Genomic DNA, 25,240 nt, shown 5'->3' on the forward strand with positions numbered 1-25,240 from the left:
ACAACAAAAGCTATCATGCAAGCATTGGGATGCCACCATACGAAGCGTTATATGGAAGAAAATGTAGATCACCAGTTGTTATGGATTAAAAACTAATATATACAATTGCTGTATTTATTACTAAGGAACGTGAGCTTCAAGGCTCGATTTGACTGCTCTTGTGTTTCATGACTCAATCTGCCTTAACAAGATGCCTACGTACCTTGCTGATTGCCAAGGATCAAGTCAAAAAACGTAAATCTGATTTGTGGGGTGAGGCCCCTTATATAGATGCTGGTGGTCCTCGAATTGGACTTGATATAAGAGACTTGGTGGGCAAGTCTCATAATTAGAATGGACTTTGGAGTCCTAAATAGTAGGAAACTGATTCCTTATCCTTTTAGGTCCCTCTGAGGCTAATCTGCAAGGATTTATATCCTTATCGGGACTCTTCTCAATAGTTGATTTTCCCTTATTAATTAATTATGAAATTAATTAATATCAAGGTTTCTAGGCCTTCTTTGTTCCATCAGGCCTGATCTGGTCCATCAGGCCTGATCAATGTGTTGACCTTTTTGGTCTGAATGTCATACATCTTCTTATTGGGCCTTGCAGCCCAAACCATTTATAATTACTGTAATATTTAATTATGTAACCATGATTTATTTATCCCTATCATTTGCCCCCAACTTTTGGGAAACCGTATAAGATTTTGCGAAAGTTAAGTTCATTTATTCCCTTACAGTGTATCGTTTTGCGTAAAGTGTGGAGCGACCTACACGTTTACAATGATTTACCTTGTACGCGGCTCCAGGGTTTCTTAAAAAACTTCCTTCCCTATTTTCTTACCTTTTCCCTATTTTTAGGAATTTTCTGGTATTTTTTCAGGAATTTTCCCTTTTTCCAGGTTTTTTCCAATTTTTCTGCAATTTTCCACAAATATTTTCAAATTTCCAGCCCTTTTTCGACCAGGATCCTAATCGAAATTTCGACCTGGATCCTAGTCGAAATTTGGGTCAGCTTTACAATCCTGGTCGAAGGACTTTGACTAGGATCCACGACCTGGAATTCGACCAGGATCCTAGTCGATCTTTCGACCTGGATCTAGGTCAAAATTTTGTTCTTGATTTGATTCCTGGTCGAAAGGTTTCGACTAGGATTTACGACTTGGTCTTCGACCAGGATTCTAGTCGACTTCTGAACCCCATACTTAAAAAAAGTTGTGCTTGATTCGACCTCAATCCTGGTCTTGATTTCGACCTCAATCCTGGTCATGGTTTTGACCTCAATCCAGTTTAATTATAACCGCAATTTTCGGGTGTCTGTTCGAAGGATTTCGAGCATAATTCACGATTTGAAATTCAACCTGAATCCTGGTCTTTTATACCCGTTATTTTCGGGGGTCTGTTTGAAGGATTTCGAGCAGAATTCACGACTTGGAATTCGACCTGAATCCTGGTCTTTTATACCCGTTATTTTCGGGGGTCTGTTCGAAGGATTTCGAGCAGAATTCATGACTTGGAATTCGACCTGAATCCTGGTCTTTTATACCCATTATTTTCAAGGGTCTGTTCGAAGGATTTCGAGCAGGATTCACGACTTGAAATTTGACCTGAATTATGGTCTTTTAGGGCTTCCATCTAATCCATTTTTAATTGGGCCTCTGTTTGGGCCTAGCCTTCTTTTTTGGGCCTTACATCTTTTAAGGCTTTTATTAGGGCATTGTATTTTTCCAAATCCTAATTGGATTTGGGCCTTTTTAATTCTTACTGGGCTTCTCCCAAATCCTAATTGGATTTGGGCCTTTTAACTCTTATTGGGCCTCTCGGATCTGGGCCCTTCAACTCTTATTGGGCATCTTATTGATCTGTGCTTAATATACCAAAAATACCCTGTTTAGAATTCTCTAGAATTCTTTGGAATTTTCTGGAACGTTCCTTTTTCTGGGCTTTTTTCTTTGGGCCTCTATCCTTAATGGGCTTTTGTCCCTTCGACATCACTTTCCCTCCTATATAAAGGAGTGAAGAGAGTCCACTGCTCCTCACTTTCTCATTTCCAAATTCTTCTCCTTTCTTCTTCTGTTAAGAATCTTAGAGCAATAACAGTAAGTCGGAGTATCCAAGCCTTTTTTAGGAGCATTTCTTCAGGTAAAATTCCTCCCTTTACTCCTTGTTCATGTTTTTATATTGCGTGCACTTCTAAAATTATCTCTTTATGTGCCCCTTTTTTTTCCAGATGGCTGATAAGAAAATGATTCGTTTGGCCAAGATGAACGTGGCCAGAAAGTTAAACGAATTCTCAATTCGATCAAGGTACACTTCCTTGATCGATATGATCAATACCCGAGGCGATGAGTACCCGTCCGATGCGCATCTAGACGTGCACGACCATATTAGTGCCTTGCGGGATCCAAAGGAGCTGGAAAAATTGAGTAGCTGCTTCAGAATCAACGAACCTTTCAAACTGGTTCTTGCAGGTCCGGCCGATAAGGCCTGTCAGTGGAAGAAGGACGCATTATGTGTCTACAGGTATACTCTAAGGGCAGGTATCAGACTCCCCTTTCACCCGTTCATCCCTCTTTTGCTAGCTGATGTGGGCATCAGCCCTTGCCAACTCCCCCTAATTCTTGGAGGCTCATTCTGTGCTATCTGTCGCAATGCGCCAAGCACAATGTCCGCACTTCTGTTGCTGTTTTCAGAAAGATTTTTCAGTTCAAAAACAGCCCTGATAAGAGTCCGGGTTGGGTTTCTTTAAACCAGCGCCCTACTATTCCCCACATTGTGAACGGGAAGTCATCCCTGACAACAACTTGGGGTGGAAGAAAGATTTTTTGTTCGTCTTTTGGGAGGGTGGCGATTGGGGCACCCTATTTCGATCGTCTTTTGGGCTTGCCGTTGATGGGAGCCCAAATGATATAATTTTGTCTGAGGAGGAGGCTAGAGCTTTCAACCTCCTAACGCAAGATAATGGGACTTCCCATTCTTGGGATCTTATCAGGGAGACCGTTCTTGTAGAACGCGGCCTTTCTCCTGTCCCTAAGAAAAGTAAGTTTCCTTCCTTATTTATCTCTTTTTTATTTCCTTCATTTTCTATTATACTGATTCCTCAACTTACTTATCTCATTTGTTGCAGTGGCTGAGAAAATTGAGGAGGCTACAAAGCCTAAAGACCTGGAGATAACCAGGATGAAGCATGCTGGAAAGGTCTTTAAAGACCCGTGCCTTGGGGATCGCTTCCCGGAGTTCCTACTCCAAGCAATGGAACCAGGCGAAGAAGGCCTCAACCAAGTTTTGCGCACCAAGCAGAAGCCAGGGTCTTACTTTCAACCTACTTGGGGAATCCGGGGCAAGGATTCAATTGTTGGCAGCACAACGCTTGCCAAGGAATGGTCTAAGCATTCCATTTCCCCGGTCGACTATCAAGACTTTGTCCTTCAACAGGACCTAGAGGGGAACGAGCTTTTTGGAGCTCAGGCTTTTGCTACGGTACGTCTTTTTCCTTTGCCCTTCATAGTTGCCTTTCCGATTTTCCCGTCTCATACTTTTGCTGTGTTTCTTGTAGGCGAACGCTCATTTTCAGGGGGCGATTCACCAAGCCAAGGCTTGGAAGGTTGGCCTGGAGGACGCGAACAAGAAGTTGGAGGAGGCCAACCAAAGAATAGAGGCCCTTGAAGCTCAACTTGCCTCTTCCAATTCTGACCTGGAAACGGCCCGGGCCGAAAACGATATCCTGAAGGCTCAAAAGGATAAGGCCTTTGACGGCTGGATGGACACTCAGGAGTTTAAGGACTTAATGGTGGAGCACGACGCCCTCCTACACCCAGTTAGCTATAAGGAAGGCTGGGATGCTGCTATGGAGGTCATTCAGGATGAATTTCCAGAAGTCTTCGAGCAGTCCTCCATTCCTTGCCCTGTGCGAGTTCCAGAACTTGGGGGTGTTACAGACAAGCTCGCTGACCTGATCAAGGATGGCCCGTCGGGCAGCCAAGGCCAAAAGAGGAAAGAGTTTGAGTCTAGCTCCGGAGAGGAGGAAGCTTCTTCTGAAGAGGAGTCTGAGCCCGTTGCAAAGAAGGTCAGGGTGGAAGAGCCTCCAAAGGCAGCGTCTCAGAAACCATCGTCTCCCGCAGCATCCAAAGCGCCCGAAGGCAGTTCTGATGAAACCTCTACGGGGACTACCGAGGGGACGACTGAGACGTCCGAGGGGATGACTGAGACATCCGAGGAGACTTCGGATAGTGGTTTCGAAGAAACCCAGCCTTCCAAGGCCTAAGTTTTTTTATGTGTTTCTTCTTTATTAGACAATATCTGAACTTTGTAATTGACTTTTTGTATTTTGCCCAAATATCGTCATATTTCTTTCTTGATTTCTCAAACTCAAGTTTATAACTTGGTTTTATCTTTCTCAATGCAATCAAATCTAATAAGCCAAGATTAAGTCGAAGATTTTATGTTATAACTTGGTATTCTGGATACCTTACATAAGATGGGTTCAACCCTGATAAACATATCTTATATATAAAAAACCCTAAACAAGCAAAGCTTCAAGGTGCTTTTAAACCTACTTGTCATACTGACAAGTGAGAATCGTACTTCAACTATTTTACACATAGTAAACCTTCAGGTTTTGTGCATGCCAAGTTCTCGGGACTTCAAAACCATCCATAGTCTCCAGCTTGTAGGTTCCTCTACCCTGAACGCTCTTGACTTTGTACGGCCCTTCCCAATTTGGGGCAAGTTTCCCTTTCTGCCCTACACCAGAAGCTTCCACTTTTCTCAAAACCAAATCACCTTGTTTAAAGAATCTTTCTTTAACCCTTAGGTTGTAATAGAACGAAGCTTTTTTCTGATATTCCATTATCTTCACATATGCCTCATCTCGTACTTCATCAATTAGATCCAGGGCTAACCTTTGCCCTTCTTCATTTTCCTCAGCATTAAAAGCTTGAATTCTGGGGGAAGAATGTGATATCTCTACAGGAACAACTGCTTCTACACCATATGCTAACATGAAAGGAGTTGCCCCAGTCGTGACTCTACAGGTAGTCCTATAGGCCCATAGTATGGGGAGTATTTCATCCACCCAATTATTCCTTGACTTCTCGATCCTCTTCTTTAGTCCATCTAGGATTATTCGATTGGCCACTTCCGCTTGCCCATTGGCTTGCGGGTGAGCCACAGATGTGAATCCTAACTCAATTTCATTTTCCTCACAATACTTCTTGAATTCCTCGTTATTGAACTGTGTTCCATTGTCAGTGACTAGGATGCGGGGAATTCCATACCGGCACATTATACTTTCCCATAGAAATTGTGCGACCTGCTTAGTTGTGATCTTGGCCAAGGGTTTGGCTTCAATCCACTTGGTGAAATAATCAATGGCCACAATCAAAAACTTTCTTTGTGCCGTGGCCATGGGGAAAGGCCCCAGAATATCCATTCCCCACATAGCAAAGGGGATGGACGAGTTGATAGAGGTCAGCATCTCGGGGGGTTGTCTAACAACATGTGCATGCTTCTGACAGCGGTCACACTTCTTCACATATTTTTTTGCATCAGCCATCATTTCTAGCCAATAAAAGCCTAAACGGGTTATCTTATGAGCCAAGGCCCTGCCCCCCAAGTGTTGCCCATAAATACCTTCATGCACTTCTTCAAGAGCCAAGCGTGCCTCATCGGGCCTGAGACACCTTAAGTAAGGAACCATGAAAGATCTTTTGTACAGAATCCCATCTATCAAAAAGTACCTTAGTGCCCGAACATCTAACTTCCGTGCTTCAGTTGCATCGCTTGGCAACCAATCGGTTTAAATGTGAGCCTTAATGGGATCAATCCATGACGTCCCCAGGCCTATAGGAGCCACAAGCTTAACATCTATGCTTCGTGTCTTCAAAACACGGAAGTACACACTTCCTGAACTTTCTTCTATCTCGGATGAAGCAAACTTTGATAATGCATCTGCCTTAGCATTTTCCTCCCTTGGAATGTGCTCAACATGGAATTCATTAAATTGGGTCATCACAGCCCTTACTAGGCAGACATACTTAGCCATCGTATCATCCCTTGCCTCAAATTCTCCCTTTACCTGGGATATGATCAGCTTCGAGTCTCCACGGACCTTTAAGTTTTTGACTCTAAGTGTTCCAGCTATGCCAAGACCAGCTATCAAAGCTTCATATTCTGCCTCATTATTTGTGGTTGGGAAGTCTAGCTTCATAGTATACTCAATTAAGAACCCATCAGGGCTTTGTAAAACCAATCCTGCTCCACTGGAGTTTGTTTTTGATGCCCCATCAAAATAGAGAACCCAATATTCTTTCTCCTTATCATCCTTCTCTTTGTCCCCATTATCGACTCCCTTGTCTTGAGGTATGGTATCTTCCTGCCCCTGACTTCTTGGTTGGGTATGGTACATTCCACCACGAAGTCAGCTAGTGCCTGGGCTTTTATTGCCGTTCGTGGCTTATACTTGAGATCGAACTCTCCCAGCTCTATAGCCCACTTAATCAATCTCCCACTTGCCTTGGGACTGTGAATGATATTTCTCAGGGGCTGATTTGTTAGTACCTCAATCTGATGAGCCTGAAAGTAAGGATGCAACTTTCTCGAAGCCATTACCAAGGCTAGAGCAAATTTCTCAATAGTTGAATAATTCAACTCAGCACCATGTAGAATTTTGTTGACATAGTATATGGGTTTCTGGATTTTCAATTCCTCCTTAACCAACACAGCGCTCAAAGCACTTTCTGAAACGGCTAAGTACAAGAATAAAACTTCATTCAAAGCTGGCTTGGCCAACAATGGGGCCTGGGCCATATACTTCTTTAACTCTTCGAATGCCTTCTGGTTTTCCTCATTCCATACAAAGTCCTTAATGTTCTTTAGTGACTTGAAGAATGACAAACACTTGTCTCCTGACTTGGAGATGAATCGTCCTAGCGCAGCAACCCTTCCTGTGAGCTTCTGAACATCCTTGATGGTTTTTGGTGGTTCCATGTCAAGATTGCCTTTATTTTATCAGGGTTAGCCTCTATCCCTCTCTTGGAGACCATCGATCCCAAAAATTTTCCAGATCCTACTCAGAAAGCACATTTTGTAGGATTTAACATCATCTTGTGGTACCTCAGGACCTCAAAAGCTTCCCTCAAATGGGTTATATGATCAGTCTTTACTAGACTCTTGACTAACATGTCATCAACATAGACTTCCATAGTCTTACCAATAAGATCCTTAAAAATTTTATTTACCAACCTTTGATAGGTGGCTCCTGCATTCTTAAGACCAAATGCCATAACAAGATAACAATAAACACCAAAGTCAGTGATGAATGATACCTTTGGAATGTCATCCTTGTGCATCTTAATCTGATTGTATCCGCTAAATCCATCCATGAAACTCAGCATCTCATGCCCAGCAGTGGCATCAATCAAAGTATCAATCCTTAGCAACGGAAAATAGTCTTTAGGGTATGCATCATTCAGATCAGTGAAGTCTATACACATCCTCCACTTTCCATTAGCCTTCTTCACCATTACAGGGTTTGCTAACCATTTCGGAAATTGAATCTCCTTAATGAAACCAGCCTCTAAGAGCTTCTCTACTTCCTGTTTTATAGCCTCTTGTCTTTCCGGGGCAAAGTTTCTTTTCTTTTGTTTCACTGTCTTCCGGCTTGGATCCACATTTAACTTGTGAGTAATCAGCTCCGGGTCTATGCCTGGCATATCAGCCGCTGACCATGCAAACACATCACTATTTTCTTGCAAAAATTTCATCAACTTCCCTCTAAGGGGCTCCTCTAATGTGGCTCCAATGAAAGTCATCCTCTCAGGATTCTCAGGGTCTAAAGCAATCAAAACCAAGTCTTCTGCTGGCTTTCCTCTCTTCTCATCATTTTCTCGGACATCCATATCTTTAATAGGAAGAACCTGCCCCCCGACTCCATCTGCCCTCAAAGAGGCCACATAACAGCTTCTAGCCATTTTTTGATCTCCTCTCTCTTCTCCAATCCCGTCCTGGGTGGGAAACTTCATGACTGAATGATAGGAAGAAGGGACTGCCTTGAAGGCATGTATCCCTGTTCTTCCCATGATAGCATTATAGGTTGAACTAGCTTTTACCACCACAAAGTCCAACATCTGCGTTGCTTGCCTTGGTTCCGTACCTATGGTGGTTGGCAACTTGATTATCCCTTCCACAGGACATTCTACTCCTGCAAATCCATATATCGGCATGTTGGTTGGTGTCAACTGGGAGTCGTTATACCCCATCCTTAGAAAGGCGTCATGGAGCAAGATATCCACTGAAGCACCATTATCCACAAGGACTCTCTTGACCGGGCTATTTCCTATTATCGATGTTATGACCAGCGGGTCGTCATGAGGAAACTTCATACCCTCTAGGTCAGAATCATCAAAAGCCAATGTTACTTCTGTCCCGGCCCTCTTCGGGGCTTCTCCAACAATATGCATAACCTCTCTAGTATATGCCTTTCTGGAATTTTTGGATAATCTAGCAGCAGTTGGACATCCAAAGATCGTGTTTATCACAGGCCCTCGAGGTCGCGGCCCTCCATAAATTGTGTTTATAACTGGTCCTCTAGGCCGGGGGTTTTGCCCCTGATCGTCTTGGTCCCTCCTACGATCTTCAAAGTTCTTCCTTCCATTATTATTCCTGTCCCCTCCTTCTCCAGTGTATTTGTTCAATCTTCCTTTTCGAATGAGGAACTCAATTTCATCTTTCAGCTGCCTACACTCATCGGTGTCGTGACCAACATCTTTGTGAAATCTGCAATACTTTCTCTTGTCTAGCTTGGCAGGATCAGCCTTCAGGGGCTTAGACCAACGAATATCTCGATCTTTCTCGATTTCCATCAAGATCTGGCTTCTAGGAGCATTCAGCTTAGCGTATTCGATGAACTTTTGCCCAGGTCCTCCCTTCTTGGGGGTTGAATCAGGGTTTTGCTCGGTTCTAGGATACTTGTCCTTAGCGATATACTCCAGATCAGTCTTCCGCTTCTTGCCTACAGCGGGCTCACTACGGTCTTCCTCATGCTTTCTTCGACTTTGATATACTTCCCTGCCCTCTCCTGGAGCTGCAACATGCTTTCAGGGGGGCGTTTGGCCAAGGACATCTTAAAAAAATCATACCTAGTTCCTTGTTGCAGTGCTATCATGGCTACCTTATCATCAAGGTCTGGGACTTTTAAAGCCTCCTTTGTGAAACGATTCAGGTAATCTCTCAAGGATTCCTTTTTCCCCTACACAATGCTCATAAAAGATGCAGAACTTTTCTCATGAACTCTCCCACTGATGAATTGCTTAATAAAAGCCTGGCTTAATTCTCTGAACGACACAATAGAGTTTGGGGGCAAGCGACTGTACCACCTTTGAGCCATACCCGACAGGGTTTGAGGGAAGGCCCGACACTTTATAGCATCATTCACGGGCTGCAACAGCAGTGCATTAGAGAATGTTCTAACATGATTAGCGGGATCTCCCGTGCCATCATAAGCTTTGATAGTTGGCATCTTGAACTTCCTTGAGATATGGGTATTCATTATTCCTTCAGTGAAGGGTGGAGTAGGATCATCAGGATCTCCAAGGGGAAAAAGATTGTTTGGATCAGCCCTTAGGACAACAACCCTTCTCTGCACCAGACCGTCCAGGTCTATGATGGGAGGAGGATTTCTCACTCTAGGAGGTGCTTGGGGTCTGGTAGTCTGGTGCGCCTCCAAGTCGCGCCTCAGCCTTTGAATCTCAGCCTCATGAGCCGTGATCCTTTCCTGCACTTCTTGGGGATTCGCCCCTTGGGTGCTTTAAGGGTGTTGGCTTCCATCAGCCATCGGCTCTTTGCCAGCATGCCTCCTTCTTGGGGCCACTTCATTATCCGAAGATTCGGAGTCTCTCTCAGTGTAAGGACCAGCAAATTCCCGATCCTCGGGGATAGGAGCCAAACCTCGTATATAGGGGGGCGATTGCCCTCGTGCTTCACTTTGCCCATAATGTCCGCTTCTTCCAACCTCGGGGTAAAGGGGCATCCCATAAGGGGGGTTAGTAGTAATAACGGTTGAATATTCATACCCGATGGGTCGAGAATTCACAGGTACATGTACTTGTTGAACTTGAGGATTCGTACCTTGAATAGCCGGTGGAATCGTCCCTTGTGGCTGAGGTTGAGTTGCCCCTATCTGGGCTTCCCCTTGAGTAGATGCATAAGTTGAGTGAGGGGGTATCTCTACGGTTGACGAAATCACTTGGGCTGTCCCCGATGGTGTTCCTTCCTCCAGAGCTCTAATTGTTCTCTGTGTTCTCGCCATGGTTGTTGTTGTGCTTTCCCACAGACGGCGCCAAATGTTATGGATTAAAAACTAATATATATAATTGCTGTATTTATTACTAAGGAACGTGAGCTTCAAGGCTCGATTTGACTGCTCTTGTGTTTCGTGACTCAATCTGCCTTAACAAGATGCCTACGTACCTTGCTGATTGCCAAGGATCAAGTCAAAAAATGTAGTTCTGATTTGTGGGGTGAGGCCCCTTATATAGATGCTGGTGGTCCTCGAATTGCAAGTCTCATAATTAGAATGGACTTTGGAGTCCTAAATAGTAGGAAACTGATTCCTTATCCTTTTAGGTCCCTCTGAGGCTAATCTGCAAGGATTTATATCCTTATCGGGACTCTTCTCAATAGCTGATTTTTCCCTTATTAATTAATTACGAAATTAATTAATATTCAGGGTTTCTGGGCCATCTTTGTTCCATCAGGCCTGATCTGGTCTATCAAGCCTGATCAATGTGTTAACCTTTTTGGTCTGAATGTCATACATCTTTTTGTTGGGCCTTCCAGCCCAAACCATTTATAATTACTGTAATATTTAATTATGTAACCAGGATTTATTTATCCCTATCACCAGTATATTGGGATGAAGTTGGAGAACGCAAGGTTTTGGGTCCAGAATTAATTCAACAGACTAAAGAAAAAATAAAACTTATTCGAAAGCGACTAGATGCAGCACAAGATAGATAACACAAATATGCAGAGCAAGCTAGGGAGGATATGGACTACCCGGAAGGAGAGCACGTGTTACTCAAAATATCGCCATGGAAAGGATTGACCAGATTTGGCAACAAGGGTAAATTGAAGCCATGATACGCCAGACCATTTGAAATTTTGAAGAAAGTGGGAAAAGTTACGTACGAATTAGCTTTACCGCCTCATATGCAGCATATTTATAATGTGTTTCACGTGTCAATGCTTAAGCGATATAATCCCGATTCTAGGCATGTAATAGAGTATGAACCGTTAGATATCCAACCTGACTTGTCTTTTGTAGAATAGCCGGTAAAAATTTTAGATCAGCAAGAGAAAGTGTTGAGAAATAAGTATGTATCTCTAGTGCGAGTTTTGTGGAGAAACCCTATGGTTGAGGAATCAACCTGGGAACTTGAGAGTGAGATGTTAGAGAAATATCCTTATTTGTTTTCCTAGCGAGATTCTAAGGACAGAATCCTGTTAAGTGGGGAGGATGTAATGTCTGGAAAAATTACGTCTGTATTATATCATATTTATAATAAATTATGTGTGTTAATGTGCAATTATATGTAATTAACCGTTAAACCCTAATTGCTATATGTTAAGTGCATTATGTGTCGTCCCGGTATTTTTAAGATATTTTTCAGATATTTTATTTTACATTTATAGCTTCCATATCAAAAGTTATACGACCCCATCATGATTTTATAGCTGATATTTCAAATAAAATAACGGGTCTTATTTTTCATCAAACGGCTTTTACCATCGCATTATTCTGAACATCTAGGTATTTTATAAATTTTCTCGTTTCGTGAAAAATGACTTTTCCGGGCTCCATTGGGTGTTAAAAACCCCACAAAAATCACATTTTTATTTTTATAAAATTATAGGACTTTCATTTATACCATTTTTTGTATTTTTGCATTATTCACAATTTTTGGGAAATTTTGGCATATATATTGTATATATAAAATATTTATAAATTATGTTAGGTCACACAACACTATAGAAGGGGGTTGAATATATTGTTTATACAATCAAATCGATTTCAACACAAGTATGTAACAAAGATCAAGTATATTCAAATAAACTCTGTTACAATGGAACTGTTGTTCTCTCTCAGTGATGAACAATATCACTAAGAGCTGCTAGGTTATAATGAATAATGTTCTCGATTATAATAACATTTATAGTGTAAACCCTAAGCTGTGTTTATATAGTACACAGTTACAAGATATCTTCTAATTGATATGGAATATAATTCTGTCTCCTAAAATATATCAATCAGATATCTTCTACAATTCTTCTAGTCCTCTAACTCTTCATATCTTCTTTTGTTTTAGTCCAGATCTTCTCCTGTAAATCAGCCACATTCCTTATCTGAAGTCTTCCCGCACTTAAATCCTGATATATATCTTCTGACGCCTTAAGTTCTGATATTAGGTTCTGACTTCAGTAAGTTCTGATTTCAGTAAGTCCTGATAAGTCCCGTTGTTAAGTTCTGAAAACTAAAAACAAATCAGATTAGACATGACATCTCAAATATATCTAACAATCTCCCCCAACTTGTAAATTATGAAAAATACACAAGTTAATAGATTTGATGATGTCAAAAACATTTAAGTACAAATGCAATAAAAGTTATTTAGACAACTAACTACAACTTACAGTCCTTGTAGCTTTAACCAATCATACTGAGTCAATCTGAATCCAAAGTGATTCTTGACAAAGTTTGATATCAGCTTTTCTTCTTTATTCCTCAGGACTTGAGCTATTGTAGCTTTGACTTGCTCCATCTCTTCGACTTCCAATCTGCTAGATTGCAGTCCTAAGTACCGAGAAATGGTTTCTTTCTAAACCATCACCAAGTCTGATTACTCTTGGATGGGAAGAGTCTTCATTGTAGCACATACATTTCTCTTTCAGAATCACTTCAAGTTTAGCAGAATCCTTCTTTATTGGAATTTCACTTCCATCATCTTCAATTATATTAGGAATAAATTCTGTAACCCTTGATCCAGAAATTCTTGCTTTATCCCTTATAGTCTTCATGATGAAATTTGACCATCTCCTAGTAATCTCAGACTTTATTTTTAAAAGATAATGAAAGAATTGAAGTACTTTCAGAGATTTGTTCAGCACATCTGATTCTGACATTTGATATGTTCTTCCATCTTCAAGAAATAGAATCAGATTTTCTTTGAAATTATGCTTATCATGAGCATCCAGTACCACTTGAACAGATATAACCTTATCAAGGTGTTTCTGTGTAACTTCTTCAAGAGGTTTATTAGTTAACAAAAATGGATCTCTTGTAAGTACTTCAAATCCTGTCTTGATTTTGGCTTCTTCAGAACCTAGTCCAGCTCTGTCTCTTACTTCTCTGGATTTCAATCCAACAGTCATGAAATCAGATAGCAGCTGGCTTTTCTTAGGATCTGATGGATTAACATTCTTCCATAGGAGTTTTCTCTTATCAGTAACTGTTAATTTATTCTTATCAACTTGAGCACTGTCAGAGGTTGATGTCTTGTTGACTTGATCATGATTTGCTGTTTCTTCTGTAGCTTGCTATTCTTCATTCTGAACAACTTGAGATATGTCAGAGGTTATCTTGGTTTCTTCTGATATCTTCCTTCTTTTCAGAGTTTGAACAGTTTCATCTACTACAGCAGCATCATCAAATACTTGAACCAGTTTGTATACTGGTTTCATCAGGATTTGAGGAATCTTCATCTCCTGTGGCTTTGTAGGTTCATCAATCTTTCCTTTCCCCTTATCTTTGGGATCATTTTCAACTTGTGATCTTGTCTTGGGCTTTGAAGCCTCAGAATTTGACTTTTCCTTGACCACAATGCCTTTTTCCTTAGGCTTTGGAGGTTTCTTTGCATCAGAAGCTTTAGACTTAAGATTTTTCTTCTCAGCTGCAAATCTAGCTTCTTCCTCCTTTAAATTCTCTAAATCCATTCCAGGATTATGCTTGAGAAAGAGTCTTCTAGAAATTTCTTTATCAAGTGTCTGAATCTTGAGATCTTTGTAATAGACTGTAGTCTCTCTTCCCTTGAGCTTCAGAGTTTGCAAGAACTTCTGAGAGTCTTAACTTTCAGCTTAAATCAGAACATCAGAACTTGATCTCAGATTTTGATTATCAGAACTTGCTATCAGAGCTTGAGCATCTACAGCTTCAGAACTTGTCTTCTTCTGTGTAGAAGTAGAAGATTTTCTAACATCAGTAATTAGTTTCCTGGAAGAAACTTTGCTGCTTTGCCCTTGACCTTGACCTTTTCCCTTGCTAGGGTTTCCCTGGTCATCTTCTTTGTCATCCTTCTTCTTCAATACTTGACTAGTTGAGCATTTGGACTTAACTACCATCTCCCCCTTTTTGGCATCATCTGGTAGTAGGAGAGAGAGAAGAAGTTCTACTAATGATTGAATTTCATTCAGTTGAGCTTGTTGAGAGGCTTGATTCTTCAGGACCTCAATAATTTGGGCCTGTTGTTTTTCTTGAACCTTCTCAATTGCTTCAACTTTCTCATGAATAGGTCTGATAAGTCTTGACTTGTCTAATTTGAGAGTCATATCTAGCTTTTCAGCTGATTCCAGAAGTTTATCAACCTTGGCATGAGTTGTGGAGTGCAAACCTTGAAGATGTTTAGTACTTAGAGTTGTGACTTTGAGTTGTTTCTTGAAATTAGAGTTTGTTAATAACTCATCAGCTTTAGCAATATGCTCTGTCAGAATTTTTGAGCTTGGAATGAAATCAGATTCATTCCACTTCTTGGTCCACTCAAACCCTCTGTGAGTTTCTTCCCAAGGAACAGGAGCTTCTTTTTCAACAAACTTTTGAATCAATGCCTCCTTTCCAAGAATGGGAACATTTACTGGGAGCACTGTCTCCAGAACTTGCTAACATCTCCTCATCTTTTGATAACACCAGAGTTTGTGTAACTGAAGGAGATGCTGTAGCAGCTTCATCTAAATTCTGATCTTCAGGTTTCAGATCCAGAATTGGTGTAGATGGTAACTTAACCTGTAAGATTGGAGAATTAACAGTAGATGGATGAGCTGCAATTGGAGCTTCCAGATAGAGCGCAGTTGGAATGTTCAGCCCGTGGATGTCAATTTTAGGACTTAATCCTGAATCTTCAACTGTTGTTTCTTTAACTGGAGAGACAGGAGGTGTAGTGACTGTTTCTGGAACAGTGTCTTTAGCTTGGGATGGGGATGGCAAAGCTTCAATTACAACAAGTTCTGATGAGATCAGAGATTCATGATCCCCTTCCTCAGCTTCTTGAGTATCCTCAGAATGAGGTTGTGCCAAGTGCCTTCCTGCTCTCTGTTTCTTTGATCTCCTGGATAGTGAAGGAGTTGCCTGAGCAGCATCAGAACTTATAGTTCTTTTCCTCTTCAAAATATTTGAACCCTCAGCTTCAGTCTTTTTCTGATTGGCTGACCCTTCAGCTTCTACTGTCACAGGTTCTGATGCATGAACCTAGACTTGCTCCTCTTCTTCATCAGACTCATCCCTCAGTATCATCCTTCTTCTCCTTGGTGGAGATTTAGGAACTGATTTTGCTCTTGAAGGTTTGGGTCTTTATGTTGTAGAAGATGGTTGTGGGTGAGATGATTGTGCAGGTTGGAAATATGTTCTGACGGTAGGTTGTGGTTGAGAAGTTTGAGCTGTTTGTGTAGTGGTTGTAGGTGCTGATGGAGGTTGGGATGGTTGTACATCAGGATATATGGCAGTATAGGTGTTTGGATCAGAGTTTACTAAGACTTGTTTGACTGATTGAGGAATTTGGAGGGGTCTTAGTACAATCTTCTTATTATTAGTAGATAATAAGTCAGTGAAAGCCCTTTTAGCAAGTTTAAAGGGTTCAATTGTCTCACTAAAATTCTGAGGTGCATCAGGACAACATAAACTGTATATAAGCTGACAGAATCTAGCAAAATAAACTGTGTTTCTACCTTCTGTCATCGTATCACCTATGAAACCTAGCACAACACTAGCAATATCAAAATAAGTTTGATGAATTAGAGAATACCCAATTTGCTGACTCAAGATTGGTATAGCATCAAAGTTGGAGCACTTGTTGGCAAAAGCTTTTGTAATACAGTCAAAGAAAAAGCTCCACTCCCTCCTGATGCGGGGTCTCTTCAATTGACCCAGCTTTTTCAAAGACTTTTCATAGCCCAGACTTGCCATCATTTATTGAAGAGATGGCTCATCAACTATTGAACTGAAAGTGCAGTCTTCTGGAAAATGTAGTGCTTGTCGAACAGTTGATAAAGTCACCACATGCTCATCCTCCCCTATTGTAAATATGATGCTTGGGGACCCATTTGCACCACCATCATCATATACTCCCGACCTCCAAAACTCCAGAATTTGCTTCCCTGAGAGAGCCTGGGGTTGGGTCAGTGCATAGCCAATTTCACTTCGAGATAGAAAATCTTGGATGAAGTGAAGTTTTGATGGAGCCTCATCCTTGGAAAGAATAGCCATGTAGTTATTAGGAACAGACTTGGCTCCATCATAGATTAGATCTTTGGGTGCCATTTCTGTAAAGAAATAAGTGAGAAAGTGTTTGTTTGCAAGGTGTTTAATAAAATGCCTGTAAGAAAAATGGCTTTAGAGAATATTAGAGAGTGATAATAAAAGAGATTATAGAATCAGAAAAGTAGGTAAAAGATTGTAAAATCTTTTAACTCCCATATATATACTCTCTCCACTCAATAGCTCTTTTTGGAAGTAAAACAGACATTTTACACCTTTCAGCCAGTAAATAGTTAAAGCAGTAGTTAGTGGGCACGAGAAATAAGCAGTAATTATTGTGCACATGCAGTTGTCAAGGCAAACACGTTTCTCACTAACCAAATGATTATGACTGTTTTTATCTCACTTAATTATTTTCTGATAAAATATGACCGTTACAGTAAAACCACAAATAAGTCAAGTAAATAAATAATGCCACATAAACATCAGAGTTTCCATCAGGATTTGCATCAGAACTTGACTATTATCAGAATTTAACGGTCATCAGAATATGGCTTCTGTACTAAAAAAGTGAATATATGTTTCTGTGATTCTTCATACAAATACTGACTTGTTTCCATAGAGTTTAATCATCAGAACTTTCATCAGAACTTGTCCTAAGAAGTTATGCAAATAATACTCAACTGTTTGTCAAAAACAACTTAATCACCACAGTAATTTTCATCATTCATATGGAGTGAGAGTGTGTGCATTTGCAAATGATCAGAAAATGATTATAGTCTAATAAACTTCAGTATATCTTAGAAATAAGGCATAACTAAGAAAAGTGCTTAAAATCTGTCTTTAATTTTGAAGTCTACTATAGAATAAATATATGCAAGAGTCCACCTCAACTGTTTGTGCTCATTTTATGCATCTTTTGACATTCTTTTTACAGTGGCTTCTCAGTGTAAGTGAGTCACAGTTGCTATCAGAATTTATGCTATTATAAGAGTATTTCTCCAGTAATCAGAGAATGTGAAAAGTCACCAAGAAAAATTTATTTGCTTTTCTAATGCATATAACTTAATACCAGCAATGCATTTGGGTCTTCCCTTTCACATATATTACTCTAGATCTCAAAGGAGTACATGACTTCAATTTTCTTTTCTTTTCTTTTCTTCAGATAAGTGACGCTTATCCAGCATGTAGTTCATCCTTAAGATTTACTGACATCAGAATTTGACAGATAAGAAGCAAGAATCTAGTTTGTGACTTAGTAATAAGATACACAAAGTAAATTTGACTAAGCTCAAAATCAGAATTTGCTTGTGTTAATGAATTTCCACATAAACAACTAATTCAAACATGAGAATTCTAGTATGTTGAAGACTACTAGGTCAGCATCTAGCACATTAATCCTTATTGGATTGAATAGTCACAGAACATTCAAAACACTATCAGAGTATATGGAATCACATCAGATAACAATCGGTATTTAATATATTATAGTTTAAGCACATATTACATGGAGATAAGATAATCTGTAAACACTGATCATAAAGTCTGATGCATGAGAACAAAAACTAAGTAGATTTTGAGAAAGAACCTGAAACCATTCCAAGTTCATTTACCAGTCTTGTAAAAGTAGCTTCACATAGTGGTTTGGTGAAGATATCTGCTAGTTGTTGATCTGTTGGAATAAAATGCAATTCCACTGTACCTTCCATCACATATTCCCTTATGAAATGGTACCTAATGCTGATGTACTTTGTCATTGAGTGTTGAACTGGATTACCTGTCACAGCAATAGCACTTTGATTATCACAGTACACTTTGATTATCACAGTAAATGGGTATTTTAGAAAATTCTAATCCATAGTCCAGTAACTGATTCTTCATCCAAATAATCTGCGCACAACAGCTTCCTGCAGCAATATATTTTTCTTCTGCAGTTGATGTGGAAATTGATTTCTGTTTTCTGCTAAACCAAGAAACCAATCTGCCTCCAAGAAATTGGTAGCTTCTACTAGTGCTTTTCCTGTCTATTTTGCATCCTGCAAAATCTGCATCTGAGTAACCAATTCAATTAAAATCTGATTCTCTAGGATACCATAATCCCAGATCAGCTGTACCCTTGAGGTACTTGAAATTCTTTTCACAGCTATTAGATGAGGTCCTCTTGGATCAGCCTTAAATCTTGCACAAAGACAGGTAGCATACATGATATCAGGTCTACTTGTAGTTAAATAGAGTAAAGATTCAATCATACCTCTGTAGTTAGTAATATCTATTGATGATCCAGTATCTTTATCTAACTTGGTTGCAGTGGCCATGGGAGTGGATGCAGTTGAACAATCTTGCATTCCAAATTTCTTGAGTAAATTTCTGGTGTTCTTGAATTGATTTATGAAAGTACCTTCTTCATTTTTCTTGACTTGAAGTCCCAGAAAAAAGCTAAGTTCTCCATCATACTCATTTGATATCTTGACTGCATTAGCTTTGCAAACCTTTCACAGAGTTTGGCATTTATAGAACCAAAGATGATATCATCAACATATATCTATACCAAAAGTAAGTCCTTTCCATGGTTGACGTAGAACAGTGTTTTATCAATTATGCCTCTGTAAAATCCACTTTCTAGAAGAAATTGAGCTAAATTCTCATACCATGCTCTTGGAGCTTGCTTAAGGCCATAAAGTGCTTTATCAAGTCTGTAGACATGATTAGGAAATAATGGATCTACAAATCCTGGAGGTTGTTTAACATATACCTTTTCTTCCAATTCTCCATTGAGAAAAACACTTTTTGTAATAACCCCCAAAATTTTGAACTTTTTGTAACCCTTATGAATAGTGTTTTTACTGAACAAGAAAACTTTTCATGCCACACTATGTAGGGGTTCTTATATGGATATTCTGAGATTTTATTGGTACTCTATATGATATATAAGTGTATGTAAAGATCGTCAGAATCCAAATCCGAACACTTTGATTTTTCCCGAAAATCCACCAGATATCGAAAGAATTGAGTATAAGGTAACAGGATAAAAAGAATTTAAATTCAAGGATTTTAATAGAGGATCATAAAAAGGAATATAATGTATTGAGAAAGGTTAAGGGAACCTAAATAATAGATTCCGGGTATGATCCCTCAAATGATAAACGAAAATGAAAGTTAAGCGAACCGTATAACAGATCAGCGGTCATTAGCCAAGTAATTAGAAGCTAATCAAAGAGATTAGAGGGGATGATGTCATCCAACCAATAAGAAGAGGGCAAGTAAGGGATGATGACATAATAAGGTGACATAAGCATGACATAAGGGGGAAGGAGGTGTGGTTGATTTAAAACCACACAAAGTTCATGGTTAAAAAGGTAATTAACCAAAATCAAACTAAAAACAACCAACCAACAATCATTTCACCCAAAACACAAAAAAATCATTTCATTTTCTTCATCTTGCTCTCGGATTTTTCTTCTTAAACCAAGGAGGAAAATTTCAAAACCCTAGCTACACACCTTCAAAAATCAAGAGGTTTGTTTCTTTAGCTTCCATAATTCATAACTTAGATGAGCCATAAGTTTAAGCTCAAGATTCCATGATTTTCATAGCTAATTAATTCACCAAAGATTAGGGTGAATAGTGTTTTCAAATTTTAACTTTGTGTTTCTTGATTTCATTTGCAAGATCAAGGTTATATAAGGATAGATCAAGGTTCTTTGACGCTCCCTAGTAACTTTCCACCCTCCAAGAAAGGTATAAATCTTCTCATCCTTTAGTAATAAGTTTGAATGTTGAAGTTTGGAGATGGTTTGGATGGATGAGTAGTAAATTGAATGATAATAAGCATGATTTGAGCTTAATTGTTAAGTAGTATTAGTTGAATTTGGAGATGTTATAATATATGATTGGATTGAGATCCTTGAGATTATTATGACTAAAATCAGTAGCTTTGATGTGTATCGTGAGTTGTTAATTATTGGTAGTTGGATTGATGTGAATTGCAGTGTTTTAAATTTGGGAAATCGCGTAAACATAGCCGTCGTAATGTCCGATTTACTTTAGACTGCTTTTTTTCATAACATTAGGACCCGAGAACTCCCCGCTAGGTTTTGGCCATTGCCATGATTAGTTAGTTCATGTTACGATCTTCGTTTTGATATGTGGTTCGTTTGATTCCAATGTACGGTTTAGGAGAAATGGCCATTTTAAGTAACGACGTTTCGCGAACCAACCATTACCCCTCGCCTTACTTTGAAACATAGGTTAAAGACCTTAAAGGACTAATTGGAGTATGAAACATTTATGTAAAGTGTAATAGGCAGTTGGTAAGACACTCGCGAAAGAACTGCCTTAAAACTCGTAATGGTTAATTTATTAAAAATGGTGGAGCCGAGGGTACTCGAGCGACTTAAGAGAATCAGTAAGTGCGAAGCGAGCGTTAGAGTCTAATTTGGTTAAAGTATAGATTTACAAGTGACTTTGGTTTAATTACAACTTATATGTTGTTTATAGGTTACCAGACTCGTCCCGAGCCATTTGTAACCCCCAGTCGCTCAGGCAAGTTTTCTACCCGTATAACTGTTGTTGTGATGTACATGTGTATATGCATGATCTTGTGATAAATGCATATTTGTTATTAGCAAATTCTTGCGATATATTGTAGCATGTGATATGGTATATATGCATGCCTGTTTCATATTCTTGATTTATAAATCTGTTGGTTCAAATGCTTATTCTTTGCATAATACCTATGCTAGAGATAAGCGGTATTTGCGTATACCCTTAGTATAGGGGATAAAAAGGTGAACATTTTTCTAAACCGGGAGTCGATATTCCTGAGTATAATATATATATATTTTCATATATATATGGATATAGTTTTTAAAACTATTAATCGAATAAGGTTTACTCGATAACTTTATACTATTTAATGAATATTATTTCGAATATTCATTCGGGGGCTTATGACTCCTTTTATTTTATTTTAATGAATATTATTTCGAATATTCATTCGGAGGCTTATGACTCCTTTTATTTTATTTAATGAATATTATTTCGAATATTCATTCGAGGGCTTATGACTCAGTTTATATTATTTAATGAATATTATTTGAATATTCATTTGAGGACCTATGACTCCGATTATTTGCTGAGATATATTCTTTATTTTATTAAAGAATAAGGTGTCGATAATCAAACTTACTTTTGATTATTCAAATAAAGATAGTACTTTCGTATAAGTATATCTTTGGTTATTTAATACTCGTTTCAAGTATAAGTTTTACAACTTCTACTTCAATTATTTGTATAAAGATTATTCTTTATGGGAATATTATTTAAATAATAATATTCAGATATTTTGTAATATATTGGGACTGATTTGCTTTATTAAATCAGCATTACTCCAAACACTCTTTAAAGTGTTTTCGAGTCCTTAAAATGATTTTCAAAAGTAAGAGCGGATCCCCAAACTCAATTTTTTTATATATATTTAAGATCTTCCTTTTTAAAGAGGATTTAAATACTCGCTCAAAACCAAAGGGATCCGGCTCTGTGGTGTATTTTATATTCGCAACAAGGTTGCAGGTTTTGGTAAATGAATTAATTACTTACCCAACGTTCGGGAAGTAAGTTTATCTATCGAGTCGGCATAAGCAACATGGGCTCAGTGGGCGTCCATGATAGTGTAAGTGGCTCAGTGGGAGTCCATCAAATGCGTAAGTGGCTGAGTGGCAGTCCAGCATAAGGTCCTATTGCGACCAGGGTGATGACCAGTGGGGAATTCGTCCATCTACTAGTAGAAAAGGTTACTTATTGGTATCTTTGCCTGATCAACAAGATATCGGGTTTATGCCACAATTCTTTTTCCTTCCAAAAATTTATTGGATGTTACAAACTCTGTTCATACCTTACATGGCAGAGATTTTCAGGAAATGTATAAAGAAGATGTATATGTGGATATATATATCGGAACTTAATGAAGTATATCATAACTTCATTTCCTTCAATAATACTTCAAAGGTTTAATCTATTCAAATCTTGCCTTGTAGTCTCATCTATGTGATGAAATGTTGAAAGCTCATTATACTTTGAACAACGGTAGTTCAAGTAGCTTTATAAATGATATAAGTATAGTGAAGTAATTGGTAACTTCATCCCTTATTTTTACTTATATCCAGTAAGTAATTATCTTGCACTTGATAAAAGATTCTAGTAAGTTATCCTTTTAGATACTTGCATTATTGTTTACACTATATATTATCTTGCGAGCTATAATGCTCACTCTTGCTTTATTTCTTCATCACACAACAACAATTAAAAAAGATGGCCAGACTCAAGCAGACCCAGCGCAAGAGCGTGGGAAGCGCCCTGTGCCTTCCCGTTGAGATCATAGCTGCTATAGCTGCAGAGGTAGATCTATCTGTAGATCAGACCTTCTACTTTTGGGAATCAATTATGTATAATTATAACTTGTGGCAGATAATGGCAATTAATTATAAACTTATTAAGTAATCATTTTGGGTTGTAATAACTTTTAAATTGTGGATTCAAAGACTTGTACTTATTTCAATTTCATTTCTGAGACTATAATGGGTTGTGGTGTGTGTTAGTGTGGGGTCACAGCTTGAGGTTATTTATTATTAATTCAGTTAAGTGATATTGTGGAAAGAAAGACCGTGACGACCCGGATCCCTGACCCCGGATCTGGGGGTGTTACGGAAATGGTATCAGAGCTAAGCGTTATAAACCTCAGAGATGATGCGACTATATAATAATAAACTCACAAAGATAATAAGAACTCTTGCCAAGTTAATGGTCGGACTACTTAAAGTAGTGCTAACAGTTAAAACCCTTACGGGAACCCTTATAAGTATCATGATAGTAACTTAGCTCGTTTAATGTGTAGGCTCACGAGATGGAGGACCCTGAGATGTTCAAGCGTGAGCATGATGAGGCACTGCTAGATGTCGAGGATCAGGAGGAGCCTGAGATGGAGGAGGATGAGGAGGACCCCTCAGAGGAGTCAGAGACAGAGGTCATTGCTATTTCGGATGAGGAGGACCCGGATGAGGTCCCAGTAGCTGAGGAGCGTGTCGGACCTATGGTAGTGTACACTGGTACCCCTTTACCCACACTTCCGGTGGTCAGAGCTCCTACCCCTCCACCACTATCTTGGATCCCCTATGATGACAGTTCAGAGACCCATACTTCCGAGCCTAGGCAGACCGAGGAGGCACCCCCAGCGGCTCCGGATTCACCACCTCTCGACCCTGCCCATAGGCAGTCTTTGTTAGCCCACGGCTATGTTCAGGATATAAAGAGGACCCGAATGGCTGTTGCTGAGGCCCGGCTGGATGAGGCCAGGAGGGAGTTGGATGCGGAGAGGGCGGGTAGGCATACCCGAGCTTATGAGACTAGGGCTGCTATACCCCGATCCTTGAGGAGGGAGCTGACGGGGATAGAGCTCAAGTCCCGAGCGAGACTCAGATCGCTCTAGGGGGACAGGCATGGTAGGATCTCCAGGCGGCAGGCCGACTATATCTTCCGTCATGCGATGGAAAGGGTATGGGAGCTGACCCGCTCCGGTGTGTGATTCAGGACTGATGATGGGATAGTCTAGTTGTCTAGTTAGTCGAGGCCTTAGTAAGAGCCAATTTTCCGGGATAGTTGACTTGTATATAGCATCCCTTTTTCTGACTAGACAGAGAGACTATTGTGTATGACTTTTGGGACAGATGGCTGTAGCACTGTTGTACTTTTGACCAGATCAAACTATGTATTTCTCGTATTATGTATATATTTGTTTCCTTTCAGTTCAGTTCCTTAGTGACGAGATCACTGTTTTTATCATTATTTTTACTGTACTTCTTATTAGAACTGTCATAATATAATAGAATTGTGAGATACATTCTCCCCATTATAGAACTGTGCAAGGCACAATGTTGTGTATGATTGTGACCTAACGTTGAATTTCCCCAAATAATTATCAGTATCATGCCGCCAAGAAAGATTGGAACTAGGGCGAACCCTGGATCTGAGGACCAAGGAAGCCATAACCAGGACGGTAGGAACCAGGAACACAGTGAAGAGGAAGATGAGGATTATGTAGAACAGGATGACTCCCTGTATAAAGAGGAAGAGGAAACATATGATGTTGAGGGATTTGAGATAGAGGCTGAAGAAGGAGAAACTGAGGTTGAGCAACCAATACCAAACCCAGGCATGGATCCCATGGGCCAGTTCATGCAACTACTAAGGTAGAACTTGGAACATCAACCCAACCCACCCCCTCAAGGAAATAACAATGCTGTGGCAAACTCTTTCAGGGCTTTTAAGTCCCTTAAGCCACCTGAGTTCCACGGATCAGCCGACCCAGTTGAGGCAAGGGCATGGTTAAAGGAAATGGAGAAATCCTTTGAGATTTTGAGTACCGATGAGGCACAGAAGACTATATTCTTGGTATTCTAAGCAGTGAATTCATATTATCCGGATAGTCACGATATGTTGAGAAGCATCATTCACGATGTAGAATAAATGTGATTAAATTGAAAGGAATATGTCCTAAGTCCAATCATGTATGAGGATTTAGGAATAACTTTTATGTAATCTGTTTTGATTTCATTGATATTAATAAAAGACTTGTTTTGTTTTTATTACGGGCTTTATGTATTTAAGTGTTTAAATAAGATATACCATAGTTTAGAGTAAAGCTTTTTATGGATTATGATGAGATCATAATAGTGAGACCTAA

The 25,240-nt window shown here is 39.5% G+C and overlaps 1 protein-coding gene across 1 annotated transcript in view; it reads left to right on the forward strand.

Moving 5' to 3' along the window:
* The first annotated feature begins 3,831 nt into the window (after positions 1 to 3,831).
* Positions 3,832 to 25,240, forward strand: part of LOC141714559 (uncharacterized) — a 57,533-nt gene continuing 36,124 nt past the window's right edge. The window contains exon 1 of the mRNA XM_074518073.1: positions 3,832 to 4,123. Coding sequence (XP_074374174.1) covers positions 3,832 to 4,123 — 292 coding nt within the window. The remainder of the gene's footprint in view (positions 4,124 to 25,240) is intronic.

This window comes from Apium graveolens, chromosome 3, assembly GCF_009905375.1.
Source record: "Apium graveolens cultivar Ventura chromosome 3, ASM990537v1, whole genome shotgun sequence".
Taxonomy (NCBI): Eukaryota; Viridiplantae; Streptophyta; class Magnoliopsida; order Apiales; family Apiaceae; genus Apium; species Apium graveolens.